This window comes from Tachysurus fulvidraco, chromosome 1 (assembly GCF_022655615.1).
Source record: "Tachysurus fulvidraco isolate hzauxx_2018 chromosome 1, HZAU_PFXX_2.0, whole genome shotgun sequence".
Lineage (NCBI taxonomy): Eukaryota > Metazoa > Chordata > Actinopteri > Siluriformes > Bagridae > Tachysurus > Tachysurus fulvidraco.
This window is the reverse complement of record NC_062518.1, coordinates 10430565-10452266: the sequence shown is the minus strand read 5'-3', so window position 1 is coordinate 10452266 and position 21702 is coordinate 10430565. Positions and strand designations below refer to the sequence as shown.

At 40.0% G+C, this 21702-nt stretch overlaps 2 protein-coding genes across 5 annotated transcripts in view; one reads left to right on the top strand and one right to left on the bottom strand.

The window, feature by feature from the left end:
- Nucleotides 1-452: 452 nt before the first annotated feature.
- On the bottom strand, nucleotides 453-3153 carry ccnb2 (cyclin B2). Of its 3 annotated transcripts, none has more exons than XM_027137003.2 (8): nucleotides 2993-3153; nucleotides 2640-2759; nucleotides 2291-2545; nucleotides 2048-2206; nucleotides 1736-1972; nucleotides 1117-1257; nucleotides 895-1005; nucleotides 453-826 (listed from the first exon to the last, which is right to left on the bottom strand). In XM_027137003.2, the coding sequence occupies exons 1-8, from the start codon at nucleotides 3008-3010 to the stop codon at nucleotides 719-721; spliced, it is 1149 nt and encodes a 382-aa protein (XP_026992804.2). In that variant the 5' UTR covers nucleotides 3011-3153; the 3' UTR covers nucleotides 453-718. The 3 variants fall into 3 exon arrangements, with proteins under 3 accessions (XP_026992804.2, XP_047671731.1, XP_047671734.1); XM_047815775.1 differs by having other exon boundaries at nucleotides 2291-2542; XM_047815778.1 differs by lacking the exon at nucleotides 895-1005.
- Nucleotides 3154-4167: 1014 nt separating this feature from the next.
- LOC113636677 (E3 ubiquitin-protein ligase Arkadia) overlaps nucleotides 4168-21702 on the top strand; it is a 42459-nt gene continuing 24924 nt past the window's right edge. For both annotated transcript variants that reach the window (XM_027136916.2, XM_027136915.2), the window contains exons 1-3: nucleotides 4168-4643; nucleotides 7976-8898; nucleotides 18350-18470. In XM_027136916.2, coding sequence (XP_026992717.1) covers nucleotides 8046-8898; nucleotides 18350-18470 — 974 coding nt within the window. In that variant the 5' untranslated portion in view covers nucleotides 4168-4643; nucleotides 7976-8045. The remainder of the gene's footprint in view (nucleotides 4644-7975; nucleotides 8899-18349; nucleotides 18471-21702) is intronic.

The window sequence follows — 21702 nt, the reverse complement described above, 5'->3', positions numbered from 1 at the left end:
ACTTGGCAACCTAAAGAGATATAGGAAATGTCCACTTTATCATAAATAAAAGTCTTTCTAAAGGCACCATGGTGGAGAGCAGACTTTGATAAGGACCTTCTGGCAGCTCTTGTAGGTAAGAAAGCAAGTGCTAGAAACACAGCAATGTGGTAGAACTTGGATTAAATCACAAGGGTCTAATGGTACGCAGAAGAATTTCCAGGAGGAAGCGCACATCTAGAAAAATCAGGGACAAATTAAGTATTGCTCGAGCCTCTGAAGAAAATAGCTACAATTCCAAAGTATTAGGGCCAAAGCCAAGAACGTACAAATCTTATCCATTGGGAATCAAAAGTGGTTGCAGGCTTTCATTAAAACCAAGCAGAAGGCACTCCTGTACATTGCTCACATATTTTAAGGGCCTGTTTGTCCAAGCAATATTTGGAGTAAAATAAAACAAAAAGCAAACAGAACATATTTGGATTTTTATTGAAATGTTCCATCAACTCATGTAAGAAAAATCAGCTCAAGAACATCTAAAAAAGTCAAAATGCAACAGTAAAATTACTTAAAAGAATGAAATTCAATTGTAAGTGGTACATGTTCAAAAAAAAAGGTAAAAATCTTGTCGTGTATTTGCACATATATACACATAAAGGATCCTTAAAGCAGCAGTCCATTTCCAATGGCTGATCAGGAATAAAGTGCAGATTGGCAGTGTTGATTATCTGTGAAACACTCAAGAGGTGAGCATAGGGGCAGCGATGTCCTTCATCAGTGCAGACTTCAGCTGAGGAAGCAGGCTGACCTTCATTAGCCTACTGCTTGAGTACTTTTTCCTCACAGCCTGGAACAATAATGCAAATCAGAAGAAACCACAAATTATTTGTATGCCAGCAATTTTACTTCACTTACCACATATTTAGTGAGTCCCTCATTAATCTTGACCACATTTTTGGCCATGTGTTTCATTATGGGCTTCAGGTGGGCCTCACTGTAGGTGGTGTAATATTCCTGTGTAGGAGACTAGAAAACAAGGATGGTAAACAACTTGCATACTCCTGGATGCAACAATGAAGGGAGAGTAGAAAAGAGAGAGAGAGAGAAAAAAAAAGGGTTTTTTATACGAGCTCTTACCCATTTCTGCCCATCAAGCACAAGTTGAGCAAGACACAGGGCAGCTGCACCAGTTTCTGATGGATGGTAATGAACCATGGCATAGTCCAACAGGGTCAGCTCGAGAAAATATTTAGCAAGGGTGTGTTTCTCCGCATCAGCCTTTAGGACAAAAAAAAATAAAAAGCCAGTCAAACAAGTCCAGTTAGAATCAGTCAACATGCCAGCTAGACTAACTGAACCATTAGACGTGTAGGAGGCAGTGTGCCATCAACACTAGGAGTTTCCTTTTACGTACAAGCCTCAGAACCTCTGGACTCTTGTATCAAATATTTCAAGTTGATCATGTTTGGTGCAATTAATTTCCCATAATGGGATACTCTGGCTGTATGTGGACTCCAGTGACTTCTTCCATAAAAATTACATCAGTAGGTTTTCAGCCACAGGCATGTCCAAGACAGGACAGAGCTGGCTGGTTTCTCAGTAACAAGATGCATTCTGAAGCTAGGGACAGAATGCAAACATTCCATAATGTACAATTACTATTGCCTCATGACATCAGCCTAATACATCACATCCATTCATCTTTCATTCCATATTTGAGCACATGCAACACCAACTGTAGGGATGCAGCACTTACATTTCCAGCTTTTGAAGCCCTCCTGAGGAAGTGAAGAGGCAGTGGGCGTCCTAGCTCAAAGTTCAGCTCTCTGAGAACCAGCATCTCCATTTCTCGAATCTGGCGTTTTGTGAAAGCGTTGTCCGTAATGTAAGCAAAGTCTCCAACTTCTGGGACATACATTTCTTCATACTTGGAGGCAAGCAGCATTGCAGTGACGCCGACCAACTGCAGCTTCTTTCGAGATACTGGTTGGGCCTGTGTAAACAGAACCGTTTTACTATCTGCACAGAGATACAGAGTGCAAACGACTATGATCAGGATTAGTTTTACCTGTAGGAACCGATCAAGGATGGCTACAGTCATGTACAGAGTCTCTTGGAGCAGCTGGAACCTCGAGTGCACCTGAATGAGCCAGTCAATCAGAAGAGCACGCATGCGCTCATTGATCTCATAACCTTCCATGTATCCTGGACGGATTGCCTGCTGGGCCTGCAATAGAAACATGGTTGTAACCGGATGTTTTCAATAAAGGAAAGTCATGGCAAAGTAACCTCAGCTGGTGCTCAAACCCACCTCAAGGACACGAAGGTACACATAAATGTCCTTCACATATTCAGAGCATAACTGTGGGATCTCTGCATCACCTCCATCAATGTCCTCAATGGGACAGAGCACATCAGAAAAGGCTTGGCACAGGTCATCTTCCTCCTTCATGGAGACATCAACCTGAACTGGTGGAATGACTGGAGCAGGAGGAATGACCTCGGGTACAACTGGAACACGTTTAGGCTGCACAGCAGCTGGCTGAGCTGCTGACTTAACACCCTTCTGAACAAGAGTGGGACAAGAGTGTGAACAAGAAAGGAAGGTAATATGGAAAGAAAGAAAAAAAGAAAAGGGAGATGCAGAAAGGAAGCCATACCGTTGTCTTTGCAGGTTTGGAAGCAAAGTTGGACAGTTCACCCAGGACAGCCCTCCTTACACCAACATTAACAGCCCCAGCCTTGCCACCAAGTAGTGCTGGGTTCTCTGCATTACGGTGCTAAAAGATAGTAGAAACAGGTTGGAACACAAGTACAAGAGCTTCATTCAGATCCATTTACAGCTACAAGTACATAATAAACTAATCATATGCTCTCTAAAAAAAAAGCAAATTAAAACAAGTTTAATTAGCGATAAAATCTAGATTGTTTGCTAATGCTAAGCTAATTGCTAACGTTACCATAACTACAAAATAAATACACATAGGGAGGAAAACATTTTCTAAGTACTCACAACAGCACGCAGGTCCATGGTAACTACTGTAGACGGCAATCGTTGGAGTTTAAAACTTTAGAAAATAACCGCAAACTCTTCAAGCGTTCAAAAGCAAATGAGATAGTAGAAACAATGCGACCCTTCGACGATTCAAATACCGTTCCTTCTATTCCCATTGGATAGCGCGTCATAGAATTCACATTGTTTATTGGACAATGTAAATGTCAATCAACTTGGAAGCGTTTTAGGGGCGGTTCTTATTTACACGACGCTTTCCTATTGGATATCGCATCAAAGGACGCTTTTGCTTTATCCCCATACGCTTCATAGAATTCACAATCTTTATTGGACAATGTAAATGTCAATCAACTTGGAAACGTTTTCGGGCGGTTCTTATTTACACAACGCTTTCCTATTGGATATCGCATCATGGGACGCTTTTGCTTTATCCCCAAATGTTTATTTTATATATCTTTATCGTATAATAACAGCATATTTTATTATAACTTATATATAACCTATATTAATTATAGATTTGCGTCCAATATGTTCGAAATGAGTACAGGTAAAAAATCACAATCCCAGTGGTGTAAAATGCTCAATGTTCATCTAAATTTTTAATAGATGATACGTTGTGTGTGAAACGTCCATTATTCCACTAGAGGGCAGACATCTACAAGTCTCAAAAATAGGTTATAAACGTAACATCAGGTTTTATTTCTAATCATAGAGCTGTGTAAATCATTTGCACGTAAAAAATACGTAAAAAAACTATTAATTGAGTATCAGATGATCGTTTTAGAGAATATCCATACGTTTTATTTGTGATAATCTACTGTTTAAGGAGTTGTTTTTGTTTTTTGGTCGTCAAACGTGCATAGAGTGTCGCAAAAAGTGTCGGAAACATGTCCGTGCTGAAAACATAAATTTTTTAATCCACCTTCATTCAGACAAATCCCGCCTCTTGTGGTTGAAAATGGCAGTTAAACTGTCTAATGACAGAAACGGATTGTGAGTGTCAACCTAATGAGCCAATTGTATCACAGGAGGCGGTAGTCGATGGACCAATCGTACCGGGGAAAATGAGTCTATTAGCCAATTGCAGTTATGAAGGCGGGATTTATAGGAATACGGGCGGTTTAAAAAAACGCCCCTGTAGGATAGGCTAATTTGCATACTGGTCCTGCGAGAGCGCGCGCGCGCGCGAGCAGCGAGTCGCGAGAGTTTGGCCTCCACAAGACGACGCTGGTGTGTAATGGACGCCGCGGAGAGGCAGGAATGGGGACTTCAGCTCGGTGCCGACGGCAAACGGCCAGGAAATCGACGATACGTTTGACAAACGGATCAAACATGGTCGCCGTATGTCTGTCGTGTTTTAACTAAAGGTTATTTTTAACCGTCGACGCGAGTTTGTTTGGTTCTTTTTCCCAAAGCTGGATTGTCGAGATAAGCGGCCGAGCTAACGGTTAGCTTTAGCTAGTTTGCTAACCAACCGCAGGCCTCTTTTGGGGTTTTTGTGACTTGTCAGTTTCACCCCCTCCTCCCCCTCCGCGTGACGCGTTATATTCGCCTTTTTTCACTTTTATGCTTATTTTCGACGGAAGCTGCCGGTCCGCATGATCTGGGGAAGAGTCGAAGAGGAGCACAGCGTGTTTAAAAGTGAAAAGAGGTAAAGTGGGCCTGTGTGAGTGTGTGAGAGTGTGTGTGGGGACTCTGTAGCTAACGCACTGCTATTGTTTGGCTCCTGGAGCCGCCAAGCTCGCGGCCCTGTGTGAATGTACGTGTGTGTGTCGATTTGTCTTTCTCTCTGACACCAACATGAGCGTGTTAACTGTTCATACAAGACCGAATAGTATTTATTATCGCCTTCTGCTTCGTTACGTGGAGTCTGGAGTGAAAACATCGGCGTGTAAATAAAGACACACGTTCACACGAAAAGCTACTGGAAGGTGTTTTGTTTAATTCCACGCAAAGCAAAGCTCCGTGTTGTTGGCTTGTGTTACACTTCTGTGGGGTAAAAAAAAAAAAACATCACGCAGTGTCGTTGTTTTGTCATTCTTACACTAAATAGTGCATTGTGCACTAGTGCTCTGTCACACACTAGAGCACTAGTGCTCTGTCACACACTAGAGCACTAGTGCTCTGTCACACACTAGAGCACTAGTGCTCTGTCACACACTAGAGCACTAGTGCTCTGTCACACACTAGAGCACTAGTGCTCTGTCACAAACAGTGAATATAATTGAACACTACAACATGAACGCTGAGTTTTCTCACCTGATGTGTCTTCATCATGTACAAATGCTCGTAGGTTGAAGTGTCAGTCTAAAGTACTGAACTGACGACTCCTGCTGTTGAATTGTGTTAGAAATGGTTTGATATTTAGATGTACACTGGTCCTGAGACAGCATGCAGCAGAATGCAGCCTGTGTAAATGTGTTACAGTGCTGACAGCGAGGCAACTCAACATCTATAGGATCTACACAGGGATCCTCAGGAGAGGGAATTAAAACAGTCTCTTGCAATCCTGTACGTTCTGAAATCTGTATCCACCTTGGTGCCAGGGGGGTGTTGCTGTTGTTGCCGGCCCCGCGGGCAGAGAGCACGCTTGGCACAGTGGCACAGAACAGGCTCAGGAGACAAACCCCAGAGGAGCTTGGGACGGCACTGCACATCTCACCAGTGGCATCTTTTATGGATGTGGTAGCCTAGTGGTTAAGGTGTTGGATTACCGTTCGGAAGGTCATGAGTTCGAATCCCACGTCCACCAAGGTGCCACTGCTGGGCCCCTAAGCAAGGCCCTTAAGTCTCAATTGCTCAGTTGTGTAAATTGAAATAAAATTTTAAGTCACACCGGATAAGGGTGTCTATTAAATGCTGTAAATGTAATGTAACAAATGTTATCATCACACTAACATGAGCCAAGGCTTGACATTTATTTAAATGTTGTACATGCACTCTGGTAGATGAGGAGGATCATTTTAGCACTGCGCTGTTGGAAAAGTGTAATAGTGTAATATGGGTTGTTATTATTAGCAAAAGAATTGTCAGCAATTTCAGGAAAGTTTTCTTGCACTGGATCAAGCATCAAAGGATCTAAAGCTTATGAGGAGCTTGTGCTAACTTTAGTTACGATGATCTTCCATTTGTTTACAGTCTTTTGTAATATATGAATAAGCTTCTTATTTAAATGCTTCTTTTGCAGACACTTTTTCATTTACACATTTAAGGACTAGGTCATGTTTGTTTTTGTGGATTTTCTGAGAGGTTGTTTCATGGACGAAGATCAGCAGGTCTTGGATTTGCAAGTAGCGCTTTTTTGTTTTTGACCGGTTTTCTATTATTATTTAAAGTATGATCAGAGTTAGTGTTGATTTGTAGTTAATTGCAGCTGAACTGTCTAGATGAAATGTCTAGATAATCTCAACATGTTCCTCAATATTTTAATAAACTGATCAGAGTCGGTAGCTTTTATGAAGTTGTCACTTCGGCAGGAAGTTTAGCCCATGAGAACACGTAGAATCTGTTCCTCAAACAAACCCCTGTGACTGACGGGGCTAACTTTATTTAGCTTACTCTGATGGCGGTCTAATTTTCTCAAACAAAAAAGGATATCAAAGAGGAATTGGAACCATTTAACAATCTACATAAATCCTGGTTTAATTCCTGTTTCATTTGATTCCTTGTTGTGATTTCCTAGAAAACCGGTCGACTACAACAGTAGCTGTACAAGTTCGAGACTAGCAGCAAGACACAGACCGCCTAGTGGCAGTGAGAGTAAACACACACACTTAAGCAGCGTTGTTGTTTTTTCTTTCTCTGCCTATTGGAATAAATGGGAACTACAGTCAAACATTATTTTTACATACAAATGGATTTCATGTGTTGTATAACATAGGATCATATAACCATGCTTCACGTATTATTCCCCTCAATGATGACTGATGTGTTTTTAATATTTGTTCAGACCGCAGTGAAGATGTTAATGTATCCCGATGGTAAATTTTTCATGATGTGACTTGTATTTGGTAAATTTAGTTTATACGTAAAGCTCACATCAGCATTAGTGTTTGTAGCATGATGTTTTTACCTTTTTTATATGGAAGAATATCGCCTAATCGCTAAAGCTGATCCCACCGCAATGAGCAGAGGGGCTGTGGGCCTCTTTTAAACAGCTGGCTGCTTTCATAATTTATGGAAAGACAGCACTGCATTGGAAATGTAGTGCTTCTTTTTGTGGCAATGACGTGAGAGATTTTTCTGTTTTATTTCTCTCAGGTTTTATTTGATTTGTTCTGGGTAGGGTGATGGGGTTTAGATGGATGTTGAATGTGATATTCTTACAGGTAGATATACCATTGATTACAGAAAAAAGAACAGCAAGTGGCTTTGTGGATATAATTTTGATTGCTATAATAACATTTTGGTTAATGATGGCTCTAAGGTCTAAATAGATGCTTTAAATCTATGAGGAGCTTTATGAGGATTGAACAGCTTTTGAATCTACTTCAATGATATTGAACAGCTGTTATGAAATAGCTAGGCTGTTAGACCTCCTTTGTGAGAGGCACTTTTTGTGTTTCTGCCCATTGTCACGCTAACAGAAAGCCGGTACAGAAGCTTGTCCCCGGCTCCATTAGCTTATGTATTCCCCTTGATTTATCACATTAATAATGGGCAGAAGGCATTAGCCAGCAGATAAGTGTGGGCTTGTTTATTTTCTCGGCATCTATATAGAGCCTGGGATGACCTTATTTTAATATAGTGAGTCCTCTTCTTTCTTTAAGGTCTGTTCTATGCTGAGACCTGATTTATGATCCAAACTGATTAATTCTGTACTGTAAATACAGGAGAAATCGTGTTAACTGACTCATGTACAGTAATGTTAGAACAATCAAATCCACCCTGTTTTTAGTTCCCATGCAGGAAGTTTTTTTTCCCCTTTTCATGTTTCTTGACTAATGCCTAAACATGTTTGTTTTCTTTCTTCCATTTACACAGTTGTGGGATCGCTGGCACGCTGATGGACACATAGGAACTCCTGTGTTCGTATTGTTTCGAGCTACTCGCAATGAAGAGCGAGGTCCAGACCGATGCACGCCGCAAACAGGACCCGCTGAAAGGGCCTCTGGTTAATCCCGAGCCCATGGAGACGGCTAAAAGTTTCCCCTCCGAAGTGGATGTGATTGGCAAGGCTGGAGGAGATTTCACAACACTTTGTGGCGAGACAAGGCATCGAACCCTGCGAGACGCTGGGGGGCGCAGAGACTCTGAAAGGAGCAGGAAGAAGAGAAAAAGCCAGCAGCCTGGACCTTCGGACTGCTCTCTAAAGGAAGGCAGACTGAGTGCGGCAGCGATTCCTCAACCCCGCCTGCAGACGCGCAGCGAGGATGATCGGAACGTCGAATCCTCATTTAGTGATTGTGCGTCCTCGCCTTCATCCAGCTTGCGTTTCGGCGACTCAGACACTTTGAGCTCAGAGGATGATGGTCGACAACAGCAGCACATTAAAGCCTCATCAGCCAGTGCAGGAGGAGGAACAGGGCCAACCCGCACCCTCTTGAGTCGAACTCGTGCCAGCAGGTCACACAAATGGGCACGACTTGAAAACCCAGAAGCCAATCATGTGAAACGACCATGTCTGAGCTCGCGGCGGCAACTTAACAGGAAGCGATTTGCGAAGAGTGGTAATGGAGGCGGAGCTCAGCGCACTCCAAAGCAGAAGGCACGTCTGCTGCTACAGAGGAAGAAAAGAGAGGTGATCGCACGCAGGAAGTATGAACTCTTGAATAGCACCAGTAGCTCTAGCGAGGAGCTCACCTCTGACTCTTCCTCATCCTCTTCCACTGAGGGGGATGATGAGCTGTATGTGGGTGTGAGCAGCAGCGCTGGTAGTCAGATGAACAGCACCACTGTGGCCTCAGGTAAACTACTACAGATATCCTTGCCTATATATAAGTACAGATTATTCTGAACTGATTTTCACCTTGTGTCACTCAGATCACAGTATACATGTTGCTAGTGGGTGTTCTGACTGTTAAGTAGACGCTTGCCATGATTTCACAGTAGCACAACATAATGTGCACAAGCGAGGACCAAACATGCAGGCTATAAAATGCATCAGATTCCATTCCTGCCTTCTGTTAAATGGTCTGATGTAACACAATTGAATGGTGAAAACACAATGTTATATAATTTAAGTAAATCAAACACTTTAGTCTCTCCCAGCACAGAGAGCATTGCTGGCTGGCTCAGGTGCTGCGGGTAGATTTTAATATGTGGAATGTGAGTGGGGTCGTGCCTTTTGGTAGATGTTAAGTTTAAATTGTTATTTATTTGCATAAAGTAAAAACTTGACACTCGCATCTCTTGCTCTGCTCGCATAGTCAAACAAATAATAGGCATACTTTCACTGGAAAATACTAGCGTTTTGTTACTTATGGCTGTATCGATATTGATACAAATGTTGGTTAAACATTATATTTTTAACTTTATTCCCAAACTGTTTTTTTTTTATCCAGTCAGCTTTAAAAGTATCAGAACCTCCATATCAATTGATTTTGCTATACGCAAGACATTTAGGTTTATGATTTGAAAGGTTAGACTTTCAGATTTTTTTTTAAGCATTGCACCCAACCAACAACCAACATTGTGTGCAACCGACCATTATTCAAGCGATTATTCTTATACCCTGTGTGCGTCCTGTTACATTGACTGTTTTAAACAGTTAAGAAGTCAGACGATAGAGAAAAATCAAACCAACGAGAAGACCAGTGAGCTTTTTGGCATTTTGAATCTAATGAGCTTAAATCTCACGTAGCTACTGTGTAAGTGTCGTGCATAACTTATGCAACCATTTGGAATGTTTTAAAAAGACTGGAATTCACAAAGAAATACAGATATGTTACAGAGTGATGGAAAGGGTAGTAAGGGAAGATCTGCTTATGACCAAAACATCCAAGTTCACCTATCAAGCACAGTGGAGAAAGTGTTATGGCTTGGGCTTTCATGGCTGCTTCTGAAAAAGGATCTCTACTCTTTTTATTGTCTACCGGTTTACAGAGAAATCATCAAACATAACTGGGAAGAAATGTCATGCAGCACTATCAATATCAGGTCTTATTTAATCTAATTAAATAATTTTTGCTCACATAAAAACTAGGTGTGAGTAAATATATGTATGTAACTATCAGGGGGGGAGCTGAAATTCTGTGTAGATTGTTTTTATCTCAAACCCAAAGACAGTTCCATTGCAGTACTTTTATAAGGGGCTAAAACCTCCAACTTTCCAACATCAAAGCATTACAGTAAAAGTACTTTAGTACAAAAGTACAGACGGAGATGGTCACTGCACATACAGTAACTCTTCATTGATTGAGTTCAGCAGCTGCCCTTAGACTTCTGTTATAAAGCGGTTTCAGATAAACCTGCTTTCCGGTCTTTCTTCAGTGCAGGGAAATGTGTCAATACCCATGTATGACACGCGCATCTGATATGGTAGAAATGATCCTGAAAAACTCTGGAGCATTTCTTAAGAGAGGGAAGTGCCTGTCCTAGTGGTTGTATCATGCCTGGATAGCTGTATCTGGTCCTTTCTGTAAATGTTCTCAGGCACTTGAGCACTTCTTTATGTTCCATAAACCCAAATCTGATAACGTGTCACAGCTGTGGGAACAGGCTGCTGTCTGTGGCTCAGAAGCAGTCAGCTCGACACACACCACAGTGTTTGTTCATCCAGCTGTTTGCCGTACTCATTTCTAGCACAGGCGGAGGAGGCAAGTGAAGGCCAGGGACTTTCTGAGCCAGCTGTCATATGGAAAGTTTTGGCCTTAGTTCACGTGTAATTTTGTCCCACGCCTTCTTTATTAAGCACCGGAATTTTTAACCTTTAAATTATTCAGGACTTGTTTAAATCAATGAAGCATTAAAGATAACTCAACTAGTTTTCCTTTTGTAAAGGAATGAAAAGCATAATTACACCAAACCTTTTCAGACGAGTGCGTCGTTATTCATCTCAGCTCACTTTAAATGCTTTAGAGTTCTAGATATGACAAACGTGGCACATCTTGCAAACCTTCAGGAAGAATAGAAAACAAATATTGAAAAGTAAGATACGTTTAACAGGGTTTCAGTCATGTTGATGGAAAATTTAAAGATTATAATACTGGTTTTAAATTTGAGTTCTGTGTTAAGGTTAAGGTCATTTGCAGGCAAATTGTCTCCTGGTTTGTGAAGCACTAAAGCGATGCTGGGTTATTCTCGTTAGGTAGAGGCGATACATGGACTAAATCTCACTGACAGATGGCGTTATGGGTAATGTAGGATATAGTGTTTACTACAATGAAATTTGACAAATCTATATCAAAAAAGTTTAAAGCTTGAAACTTAAATTTCTTCAAATAAAAAGTGGCCAGCATTGAAGATCACAAGTTGATTAAAATGCAAGCTTTTATCCATATAAAGATATCTGATTATTTACGTGTGAGTCGTTCAGGGTGGATTTTTTCCTTTTCCCTTATTGTCCTTTTGGTCATGCAGGTTTGTTTTTAATGTGCATTGGGGAAATGCCCTATAGTGGAATTATACATACAGCATGTTCTGATACGTCCTCACGCTGTAATAAATGCCTGACTTTGTGTCAAGTTTTATGCTCACTCTGTTAAGACATGCTATGTACCTGTTCACACAGATTATGGTGTATGTCTACACTCACCTTGGTGTATAACTTGGGGAGGAAGGGGGTAACCAGTATATTTTTATGTGTAACAACATGGTAACATTATATATGACATATAATCAGAATTAAGATTATGATGCCTGCAATGGAGCGACTCGTGACAGCTGTTTCACGTTTGGGCTGCGAGGCCTCAGAGCCAGTAACAATATAAACAACCACTTTCTGTGTATTTTGACAAACCAGCTGAGAGCCAACGGGGCCATTTAAAAACATTTTAATTCCCGATGTGCGTTTGATTTAAGTAAACACTTTTAGAAGATTTTATAGTAAAACATTAATTGATGTAAATGTTTTTACATTCAGGGAGCTCTAACTTCTTTTTAAAGGGTGACAAAACCAGGATTAGGGCACAAATGCCATTGGGGAGCATTTACTTTATTCAATTCCAGCATTTTTGCTGGTGCAGTTTTATCCTCCCTGCAGCATTTCAGTTTTTGGACTGCCGTCAAAAGACTGTGCAGCATGTAGGGGACACAGTTTACATGGATAAATGTTTGTTCCCATGGATTCTCTTTTTCACACTGGCCTCCACTTTTACTCTATACTCTGTGTAAAGTTCAAGATTCAGACACCCACATCATCTCTCTCTCTTTCTCTCTCTCTCTCTCTCTCTCTGCCTCTTGTTTGAGTGTTATCGTCTAGGCGTTTACTGAATAATCCTTTATAGATTACTTTGTAGGTCACAGTATTCAACACTTATGTTGTTGCTGTGGTCACTCCAGAATATTGTCACTACCCCTGCTTTAACTTTATAAATAGCTGGCTTACATACACTTTTTTTAAGCAGTCTGAAACAGCCTGTTCTACTGGAAAGGCTACAGAGAGACCACACACCCTTCTGTTTTATAATGTTCTATCGGTCAATTTAACACCATGTCTATGGCTACATGAAGCAGCCATAAAAACTGTTTGCGATTACATCCATATTATGTGCAGTAAGCTTAAGTCTGATTAGCGCTCTGTCGATGTGCCCTGGTCATAGATTAGCCTGAAGTATTTAACTTTTAATTGTATTGTTTCTTTGAAACACACAATACGTCACCGATGGTGACATCACACCAGTAGGATGATAAACTATTTAGTGATTTGGTAAAGTTCCTAATGCACCAACGTAAGCTATTATTGTGTTCCTTTGACTTTCTATAATTGGGATGTTTTTCCTTTGAAATATACAAATATGAGTAGTGCTTGAATAGCAAAATGTGAAGTCTATAAAAGTTGGAAAAGCATAACAGACGAACCACTTTCTGATACAGTAATGTGAAATGTAAAAAAATAAATAAATATTCTGACACACTTATTGATGTCCTCCGTATAACAAGAAATCTTAGATTCTTCACATTTATGTTTCATAGTTTTTTTCTAGAAGCTGTTTTTACATTTAGCTTTATTTCTGCATCTCTTTACAAACCTTAGAAGCCAGTGCTCAATATTGTGCTTGTGATTATGGGTTGTGTGATTGGTTCTACTTTCAAAGAAGGGCTCTGCAAAATGGAATGGAACAAACCGTATGACTGAAGGTTTTTTTTATATTCCACGTGTGTGTGTGTCAGTGTGTGTTTCCTGTTGAGCAATAGCATCTCTGCTCCCACCAGCCTCCCTGCTGTTACTTGACTGAGAGAGCTTACTTAACCATGATTTTCTGGTTCTGTGGTTTGAGCCCAACATACCCCTACGCTCATTCAGCACACACTTTAAGACCTGAAGAGCCAAGGTGTAAAAATCTGGTATCCAGATGACGTTATGAAACTCCTTCAACGGTTAACACCTTTCTTCATATCTGTTCCTCTTTTTATGAAAGACTGAACTGCTGCCAACTAAGACCCAAGTGTTCAAATTCTTTACGGTTTTAGGCATCTTATAATGAGTGCCTGTGTGTTACAGAAAACAGCCTTCATCGAGCTCGGAATCCAGAACACTGGTACAACTTGTGTGGCAGAAACACTAAATATTTAAAGGTGTCTATTTACCGAGGACATTAACTACATAGATCATCTCAGGCGGTGTCCACTACGCATGTGTAACTGATGCGTTTACTTTATTGATGAAATTTTTTTTTTTAGAAGACTTGATGCAAGACTTGATGAGACTTTTATGAAACTTACATATGAATAGTACGTAAGAAAAACAAACAAACTGGCAAATTTATTAGCTAGCCCACTGAGCAAGTATTTACATTTACAGCATTTAGCAGACATCCTTATCCAGAGCGACTTACTTTTTTTTTTTTTAAATCTCATTTTTTTATACAACTATGCAACTGAGGGTTAAGGGCCTTGCTCAGGGGCCCAGCAGTGTCAGCTTGGTGGATGTAGGAATCGAACTTGCAACCTTCCAATTGGTATCCCAACACCTTAACCACTAGGCTACCACATCCCCGTGTGTAGCCCAATAACCCCAACTTGGCAAGCAGGTGCATTAATACGTTTTAAGAAAAATGAACAAGCGTATGATCTGGGGATATAGCCTTTATACACCTGTCTGCATCATACCGCAGACTGCATCAAGTTGTGATGAACATTTCACTTATGATCATCTTTATATAGTCTCTCAATTAGGGCATTAAAATAATAAAAACAAACCCACAAACAAAACTGAGTGCTTCTCCTATATGTAAGAAACCATATTCTTCTTCTACTATGTATTGCAGTACTTCTGTTATCACGTTGCCCGGACGTAAACTGCAGGTGACCCTGATGTCCTTCCTGTTTCTTGACGTTAGCAGTGACTTCATGCCTACACACCTGCTGCTCTGAGGCAATCGAACACCGAGAACTATCACAAGCATAAACTCCTGTAACACCAGCTTTGGTGCTGGAAAGGAATGTTAGCTTGTGTATAGTTAAGTTTATGCCCTTTTAGGGAGTAAGCTGGATAATTTGGAAGTAAAAGAGTATTAGAGGAAACTTTGGTATCTCCCCTCTCTTGCTTAGTTGCTCTCTTTTTGCACTTGGTCGCTGTTAGTTTCTACTCCATGGGAAGTAGGTGGGTGTAGAAAAGTGCAGTGGTCCAGAGGAACTCCTATGAGCTCTGGGCCTTTCCCTTTTACCCCACACCCTTCTGCTGGAGGGCTCATCATAGTCTCACTCTGAGTTGAAATATTAAAAATCTAAAGGCTCAATATTGTTAATTTTGGCATTGCTGTGAAGCCAGGCCCGCATTGTGGAATAATTAGTATAGTTTTTATTATTTCCTTATTTTTTAGTTCATGGCTGCCTCCTGTTGGTTCAGTGATTTTTTTTTTTTTTTTTCCAACATCAGCAGAAAGATTGTCTGCTGTAAATGCTGTAACACACATGATATTAGATTAAACAAATGATTACATGCTAGGGGTTGTGACGTTAGGGGAGTCCCTTTCAGAAAAGCCACAATTAAAATGGTGCTGTTTTTATTTTTTTCCTACTCTGACGTGCTGCACTGGTGAAGATAAGCAGTAATAACGGACATTTTACCCCCAAAGCTTTTGCCCTGTATCTGCATATTGTTACTGTATACTAGCATGTCTGAAATCACATACTTGTGTTAAATTCTAGCCCATGATTGAAATCTACATATAATCAGTTTTTAACCTACTGAAATGTCTCTGTACCAGTTTACTGGCTTTTCTATATTAGTACTTTTGTTTCATTTAGGAACCCTTTTGCTCTGACATGGTGTCTAGAGGATATCTGTTTAAAATCCTCCATATATACATGAGTGAAAAGTGAATAATAAAAAAATTGTGCATGCAAAATCAGACACCACGTGTACACAACACCATCCTGGCATGGATGGTTTTCATAACACTTCCCACTAGACTGGGGAAGTTAGTACAAGGCATAGGCTATTCCTTTTGTTCTTAGCCACTTACAATACATAGGTGTATGTGACTGACAATGAATTGTTACAGTATTTGTCCTGTATTACATCTGGAATTAAAAACAAATAAGCAGGTCACAGTAAATTCATAATCGCTTTTTGGGGTTGTTGCCCAAAAGGTTTGGGACTCACTGGAGTCTGCGTTATCACACCGTATAAATCTCAGCAGCTTTTAGGAGGACAGAAACCAAAGTACTGTTTTCGACATCTAAAAAGTGTTAACTAGTATTTATAGCAGATTCTAATCAGCTGTGCAAATAGCACCTTATGTGCTAGCAAACTCTCTGTTAAAGTAGTGTGATGCGTACATCATATCAGCGTTTGCTTCTCGTACCGAAGAGAAGCAAAGCTGGATTTTATACTTTTGGACAAAACGATTGTCCCATACAGAGTAATTAATTTAAACCTTGTTTATTTAGTTTTTCTGTATAAATGCTTTCAAGGCTGTGGGATATGGCAAAAAATCTATATCATTTGGTGTAGTGAAGCAGCCCAAGGCTTCCCCCCAAAACAATGTAGGCTTCTGATCTGATTTTTGAAGAATAGCAGCCTATAGTTTCATGCTGCCAGAGAGTAAACATTAGTGGTGCTTTCTTTGGATTTAATTTAAACCCTGGCTTTATAAACATGAAAATAAATAAATGAAATTAACTTATAAATAAATTACTTAAAATGACTTTTAAAATAGTGAATGCTTACATAATTTAGCGAACAACAGAATTGTATTTCCACAAATTTCATATGAAAAGTTACGTTTCCATAATCATTCTAAGTAAGTAACCAAGCAACAGGAAAAAATGTGAAACGAGTGATTTTGCGAACAGTTGGTCAGGGTCATGTACTGTAATGTTTATTGTAATGTACAGTGGTGTGAAAAAGTGTTGGCCCCCTTCCTGATTTTTTTTTTTTTTTTTTTGTGCACGTTTGTCACACTGTTTCAGATCATCAAACAAATTTAAATATTAGTCAAAGGTATCACAAATAAACACAACATGCAGGTGTTTAAATGAAGCTTTTTATTATTAAGGGAAAACAAAATCCAAAACCACATGGCCCTGTGTGAAAAACTGTTTGCCAAACCACCACCACCCCTAGCCACACCCAGGTCTGATTTTTGCCACAATCAAGAAATCACTTAGGACCTGACTGACAGTGAAGGACAATGTGTGGCCATCTGTTCATGATCTGAAGCTGAAGTGAACTTGGGTTCTGCAGCAGGACAATGATTGAAAACACACCAGCAAGTCCACCTCTGAATGGCTGAATAAAAACAAAATGAAGACTTTGGAGTGGCCGAGTCAAAGTCCTGACCTGAATCCTATTGAGATGCTGTAAGATGACCTTAAAAAGGTGGTTCATAATCGAAAACCCTCCAGTGTGGCTGAATTACAACAATTCTACAAAGATAAGTGGACCAAAGTTCCTCCACAGTGCTGTAACAGATTCATTGCTAGTTATTGCAAATGCTTGATTGCAGTTCTTGCTGCTAAGGGTGGCACAACCAGTTATTAGGTTTAGGGGCAAACACTTTTTCACACAAGGCCATGTAGGTTTGGATTTTGTTTTCCCCTTAATAATAATAACCTTCATCCTAAAACTGCATGTAGTGTTTACTTGTGATGTATTTGACTAATATTTCAGACCAAACAAATTTAAATATTAGTGTTTCAAACGTGCAAAAAAAAAAAAAAATCAGAAAGGGGCAAACACTTTCACACTAATATACATGGTCCTAGTATAATATATTCATTCTACCCAGTCTTTCTATAAAGACACAATTTCTCACACGAACACTGTATAAATCTAGTTGACTGAAGAGATCTTGCAGTATTGTGTCCCTGTTTGCCACAAATGCAAAATATATATAGCCTTAAACTCATTGGAGGAAAAAGACAGGATAGACAGCCAATCAGAGGCCAGAAACAGAGATGGCACAATGAAAACGCAAGTGTTTGCAAACAGGGAAGTGCAGCTTTTGCACGCCGTACATTTGTACTTTGGACGGAATACACGCTGGCTTTATGGCTGAGCTTAGACCAGGCATGACTAAGTGTAAAGCAAGTCTAACTGTATATGAGAAAATGAACATCCTGTCGCACACACATGGTGGTTTTTTTTTTAAAATGAGGTTGTTGTAACAGCAAACACAGCAGATTTGCTCAGCATTTGTTTTGCCTCTCTGCGTTGTTACAATTTCCTTTTTTATTTGTTTAGGTTTTACACAGTGACCTACTGCTCTGATCACTGAGCACATACTTTTGGACAATCATCTTATAAAATCACTCTAAAATAATACCTTGCTCATTATTAAAGCTGATTTAAGGCAGAAAATGTTATTTTTGCTTGCAATATATTCATTTAGTGAACACCCTTTACAAGAATTGAAACACCGCCATGATATCAACGTACATGTTTTAGCTTTTTTTTTTTAATTGGAAAAAAGTATGACGCCTGCTTACACCAAGTCATGGATCAGCAACACACTGTTGTCTGCAAGCTACTCTAAACGCTGATCTACTTTTTCTACTATTATTGAAGTACTGAAATCTTAAACTATAATTAGCTCTTAATTTTATGCCATTATTGATTGACTTACAGAGGACATTTCTGTACCCGCTTGAGTATGCTTACCCAAAAACCCTCTCAAATTACATTGTTTATATGTCTTTCAGCACCATTAAAGCATTTTAGTCTGAACACATAGATGAAAACACAATGGTCAAATATTGTATTCTTTTTGTAGCAATAATCAGACAAACGTGTGGGTTTTTGTCCATCAGGTGCACTGGATGAAGACGTGGTGGTGATCGAAGCTACTCCTGCACCTCCGGTTCCTGCTAGTGAGGAGATCAACGTCACTTCCACCGACAGTGAAGTAGAAATTGTAGGAGATGCCTACAGGTGAGTTAATAACTTCGTTGCCTCTACTGAAATGATTTTACTTATTTTTTCCCCCTTTTTTGTGTAGTAAGTGTTATTCCAGTCTACCTACATTCTCAGTGGGCTGGCAGGAGCGTTGAACCGTCAGCTTGTTTTGTAGCACAAAGTATGCAGTTTTTGCAAATGAACTCAAATGCCCTCAGCCACTAAAAATAAAAAAAAAATTTAAAAAAATCGTTGGGTAGCATAAATTGTAGCTTGCTTGCCCTTTGATAATGTACATAATTGTGTCTGGTCCTCATTGTATCTGGGGCTCAGAGTGAGGACTTTGAGAAAATGTACAGGCCTTGATATGAAGCTGACAGGCTCCACTTGTGTTTAGGCATTCGTGGCTCTCCCAGCTGTTGCCTTGGACTACAAGGTCAAGCTCAGTCGGTGCTAATGTGTTTCTTCCCCTCACTCCCCAGTCCCCCCTTCTCGCTCACTCTGTTTTTTGTCTTCTCTCTTTCTCTAGCAGACTCCCCTTCTTTTAGCATTATAGATAGAACAAGGTCTTTGTGTCTCTTGACAGGCTGGCTTCAGAGTGTGCCAAGGTCAGTCTTGCAGGCCGGAGAAGAAGGTGTCTGGCTAAATGGCTATTCAACATAAAATGACATTTTAAAACCATAGACACATTTATATCCAAGCTTGTTGGTGAATTCTGTTTAGTGAGTCCCCCAGTAATATGTACGTTGTGTGTTCACAGCTATAACACATGTATCTTTAGCCCAATCATAGGCCATGATATAGGATTTGTATCCTTAATGCTAGCTCCTCATATACTAGCAAAAGCTAATGACAGCCATGGCATTGACCAAACAGACTCAACCTGATAAAGCTTTATTTGGGCTGGATAAGTAATTATTACTTGGGTATTTCTGGGGATTTTAAACTCCCCTGAATTTGTTTGGTCAGTATTACAAATTTCATTGTATTTTACCTTTCCACTATGTACCAACGTCGCCATATGGTCAAGACTTTTGGTCCAGGTTTTTTACACCTGGTCACTTCATGTGTTTTCTGTGATCCGATAGCTATCCGATCGTAAAAAGATCAGGTCTAAACGCCCTCTGAAACGGTTTCGAGATGGATATAAATCCGATCGTTCAAGCCACTTCAGGAGGTGGTCTGGGACGCATTTCAGATGAAACTGGACAGGTGTAAATGAATGTGGTTGTTCAAGCCACATACGTCAGTGCTATACTCCTCCCAAAAGGAAGCACATCACTCACAAGTGATCTTTCACCCAGGTGTCTCGTTGTGTCTTACATCTACTGCTGCCGCCAGCGAAAATGCAGTAAATGCTGTTTCTATTACCCCTGAAATTAGGTAAAATACATTTGCATTTTGGGCGGGAGTAGAAAGATCGGATTGATATCCGATTCGCCAAGACTCATTTATGGGGCCTAATGTAAATGGAACAGTTTTAACAAATCAGATGTTGTGGTACCTGTTGCTAGTCACATCTTTAAAAGCCCTATAATGGATTGATTTTTCTCTTGAGTAGTTGTGGAAATGTTTGCACTTGCAAATGCAAAAGATGTTGTGTAGATCTAAACACCAGATTAGGAAGCCACTATTTATGTTGTTTATGTTGTTCTTTACCACACCCTACAATCTGCCTTTACTCACTAAACTGTGTTAAATTATTAGGAGAGGCTAAATAAAAATACCTTATCTTGAAGCTTTCCATAAAAGTCTCACTTTTGTGTGTCTTGTCTTAATTATTCTCCCCACGCTGGTCCCAACTATATACTGATCCCAGCTATTATCGTTATTGATAATGAGTGCTTGTTTGTGGACCCTAGAACCATTTTCAACAGCTTTATTGTATTATCTCCGTCACTATTCCCAGAAATGGCCTGTCTCTCTCCTCGATCCTGCCAGCATAGTCACTTGGTCACACCCTAGATGAATGCTGCAGTTTTATGTCTTTTGCCTCCATGATTGGACGTGTTTTTTTTCTCCGGAGGCTGTAACTAGACTGACAAATCTGATCTTAAAAGATTCACATTTTTGCTGGTACAGAAATTATAGAGGGAAATTTGGCTAGATATTTACAGGATCGGGCTGTGTGAGGGCGCGCGCGCACACACACACACACACACACACACACACACACACACATGCACGGTGAATATCTGTAGCCTTGTGTGTATGGTATCTCAGTACCATGCAAAACAATACTTTGTCCAAAATAAATGAATTGATTAAACACCCCTCTATTGAACACTCAAAATCCAAATGCACCCAAATTTCCTTTTTTCCTTCTAATTAAATGTTCAGAAATCACGTGTTTGGGGGGAAATAACCAACAAGCAGACGCCTTTATTTGACACTGCCGAACAATACGGTGAAATTCTTTTCTTTGCGTATCCCAACATGTTGGGAAGTTGGGGTCAGAGAACAGGGTCAGCTACGGTCTCTGGAGCAGAGGGCTCGAGAGCCAAACAGTGAGCTCTGGGGCTTGAACACACCATCAGTAACTCAGAGCCTTAACTGTTGAAGCGCTGCTGCCGTTGATGGTGTTTGCAATAACGGTACAGAGGCACAGATTTTTCCTTGTTCATAATTAGTTCAAAGTGGCCCAAGTTTTCATTTGTGCATTGTCAACAAAAAAAAAAAAAAAAAGACATGAAGTGCACTCCTTATAATCCAACAGTGCATTAAACATCGCAAACAAGAGAAACTGAAGAGGTATAAATTAATAACATTTTAGAAATGTTGGCGGTCAAAACATTAGCCTGTAATCCTTGGACAAACAGATTAATGTCAGTTATCAGGGTGTTTTTTTTATTTCCTGGTAGATGTGTAATTCTGTAGTATTGAAGAAGCTGGTGATTGTAACCAGCTTGTGATCAGCCAATGAACTACCTAGGTAGCTGTGCTCATTGTGGTAATGCTGTTTTTTTAACTGATGCCTTTAAAAGCTTTTCTTTCCATTAAGAGTCAAGGTTGCAAGTGCCACATTCAAAATATTCTTACTAAAATATATTCGTTCCAGTTCATTTACCTTTTAATGTCTAAGGCTGCAACTAAAGATTATTTTTTCACTAGTTAATCTGTTTACTCCCCCACACGGAATTATGTAGATGATTCATGTCATGAACTTTGAAATGAGAAAAGGGTTTTCTTCTAGATCGATCGTTTATTTAAAAACGTCCTTCAGCCCTTTTGTGAGATCATGCGAAGTACGGTTCTTTTGGTTCAAGTG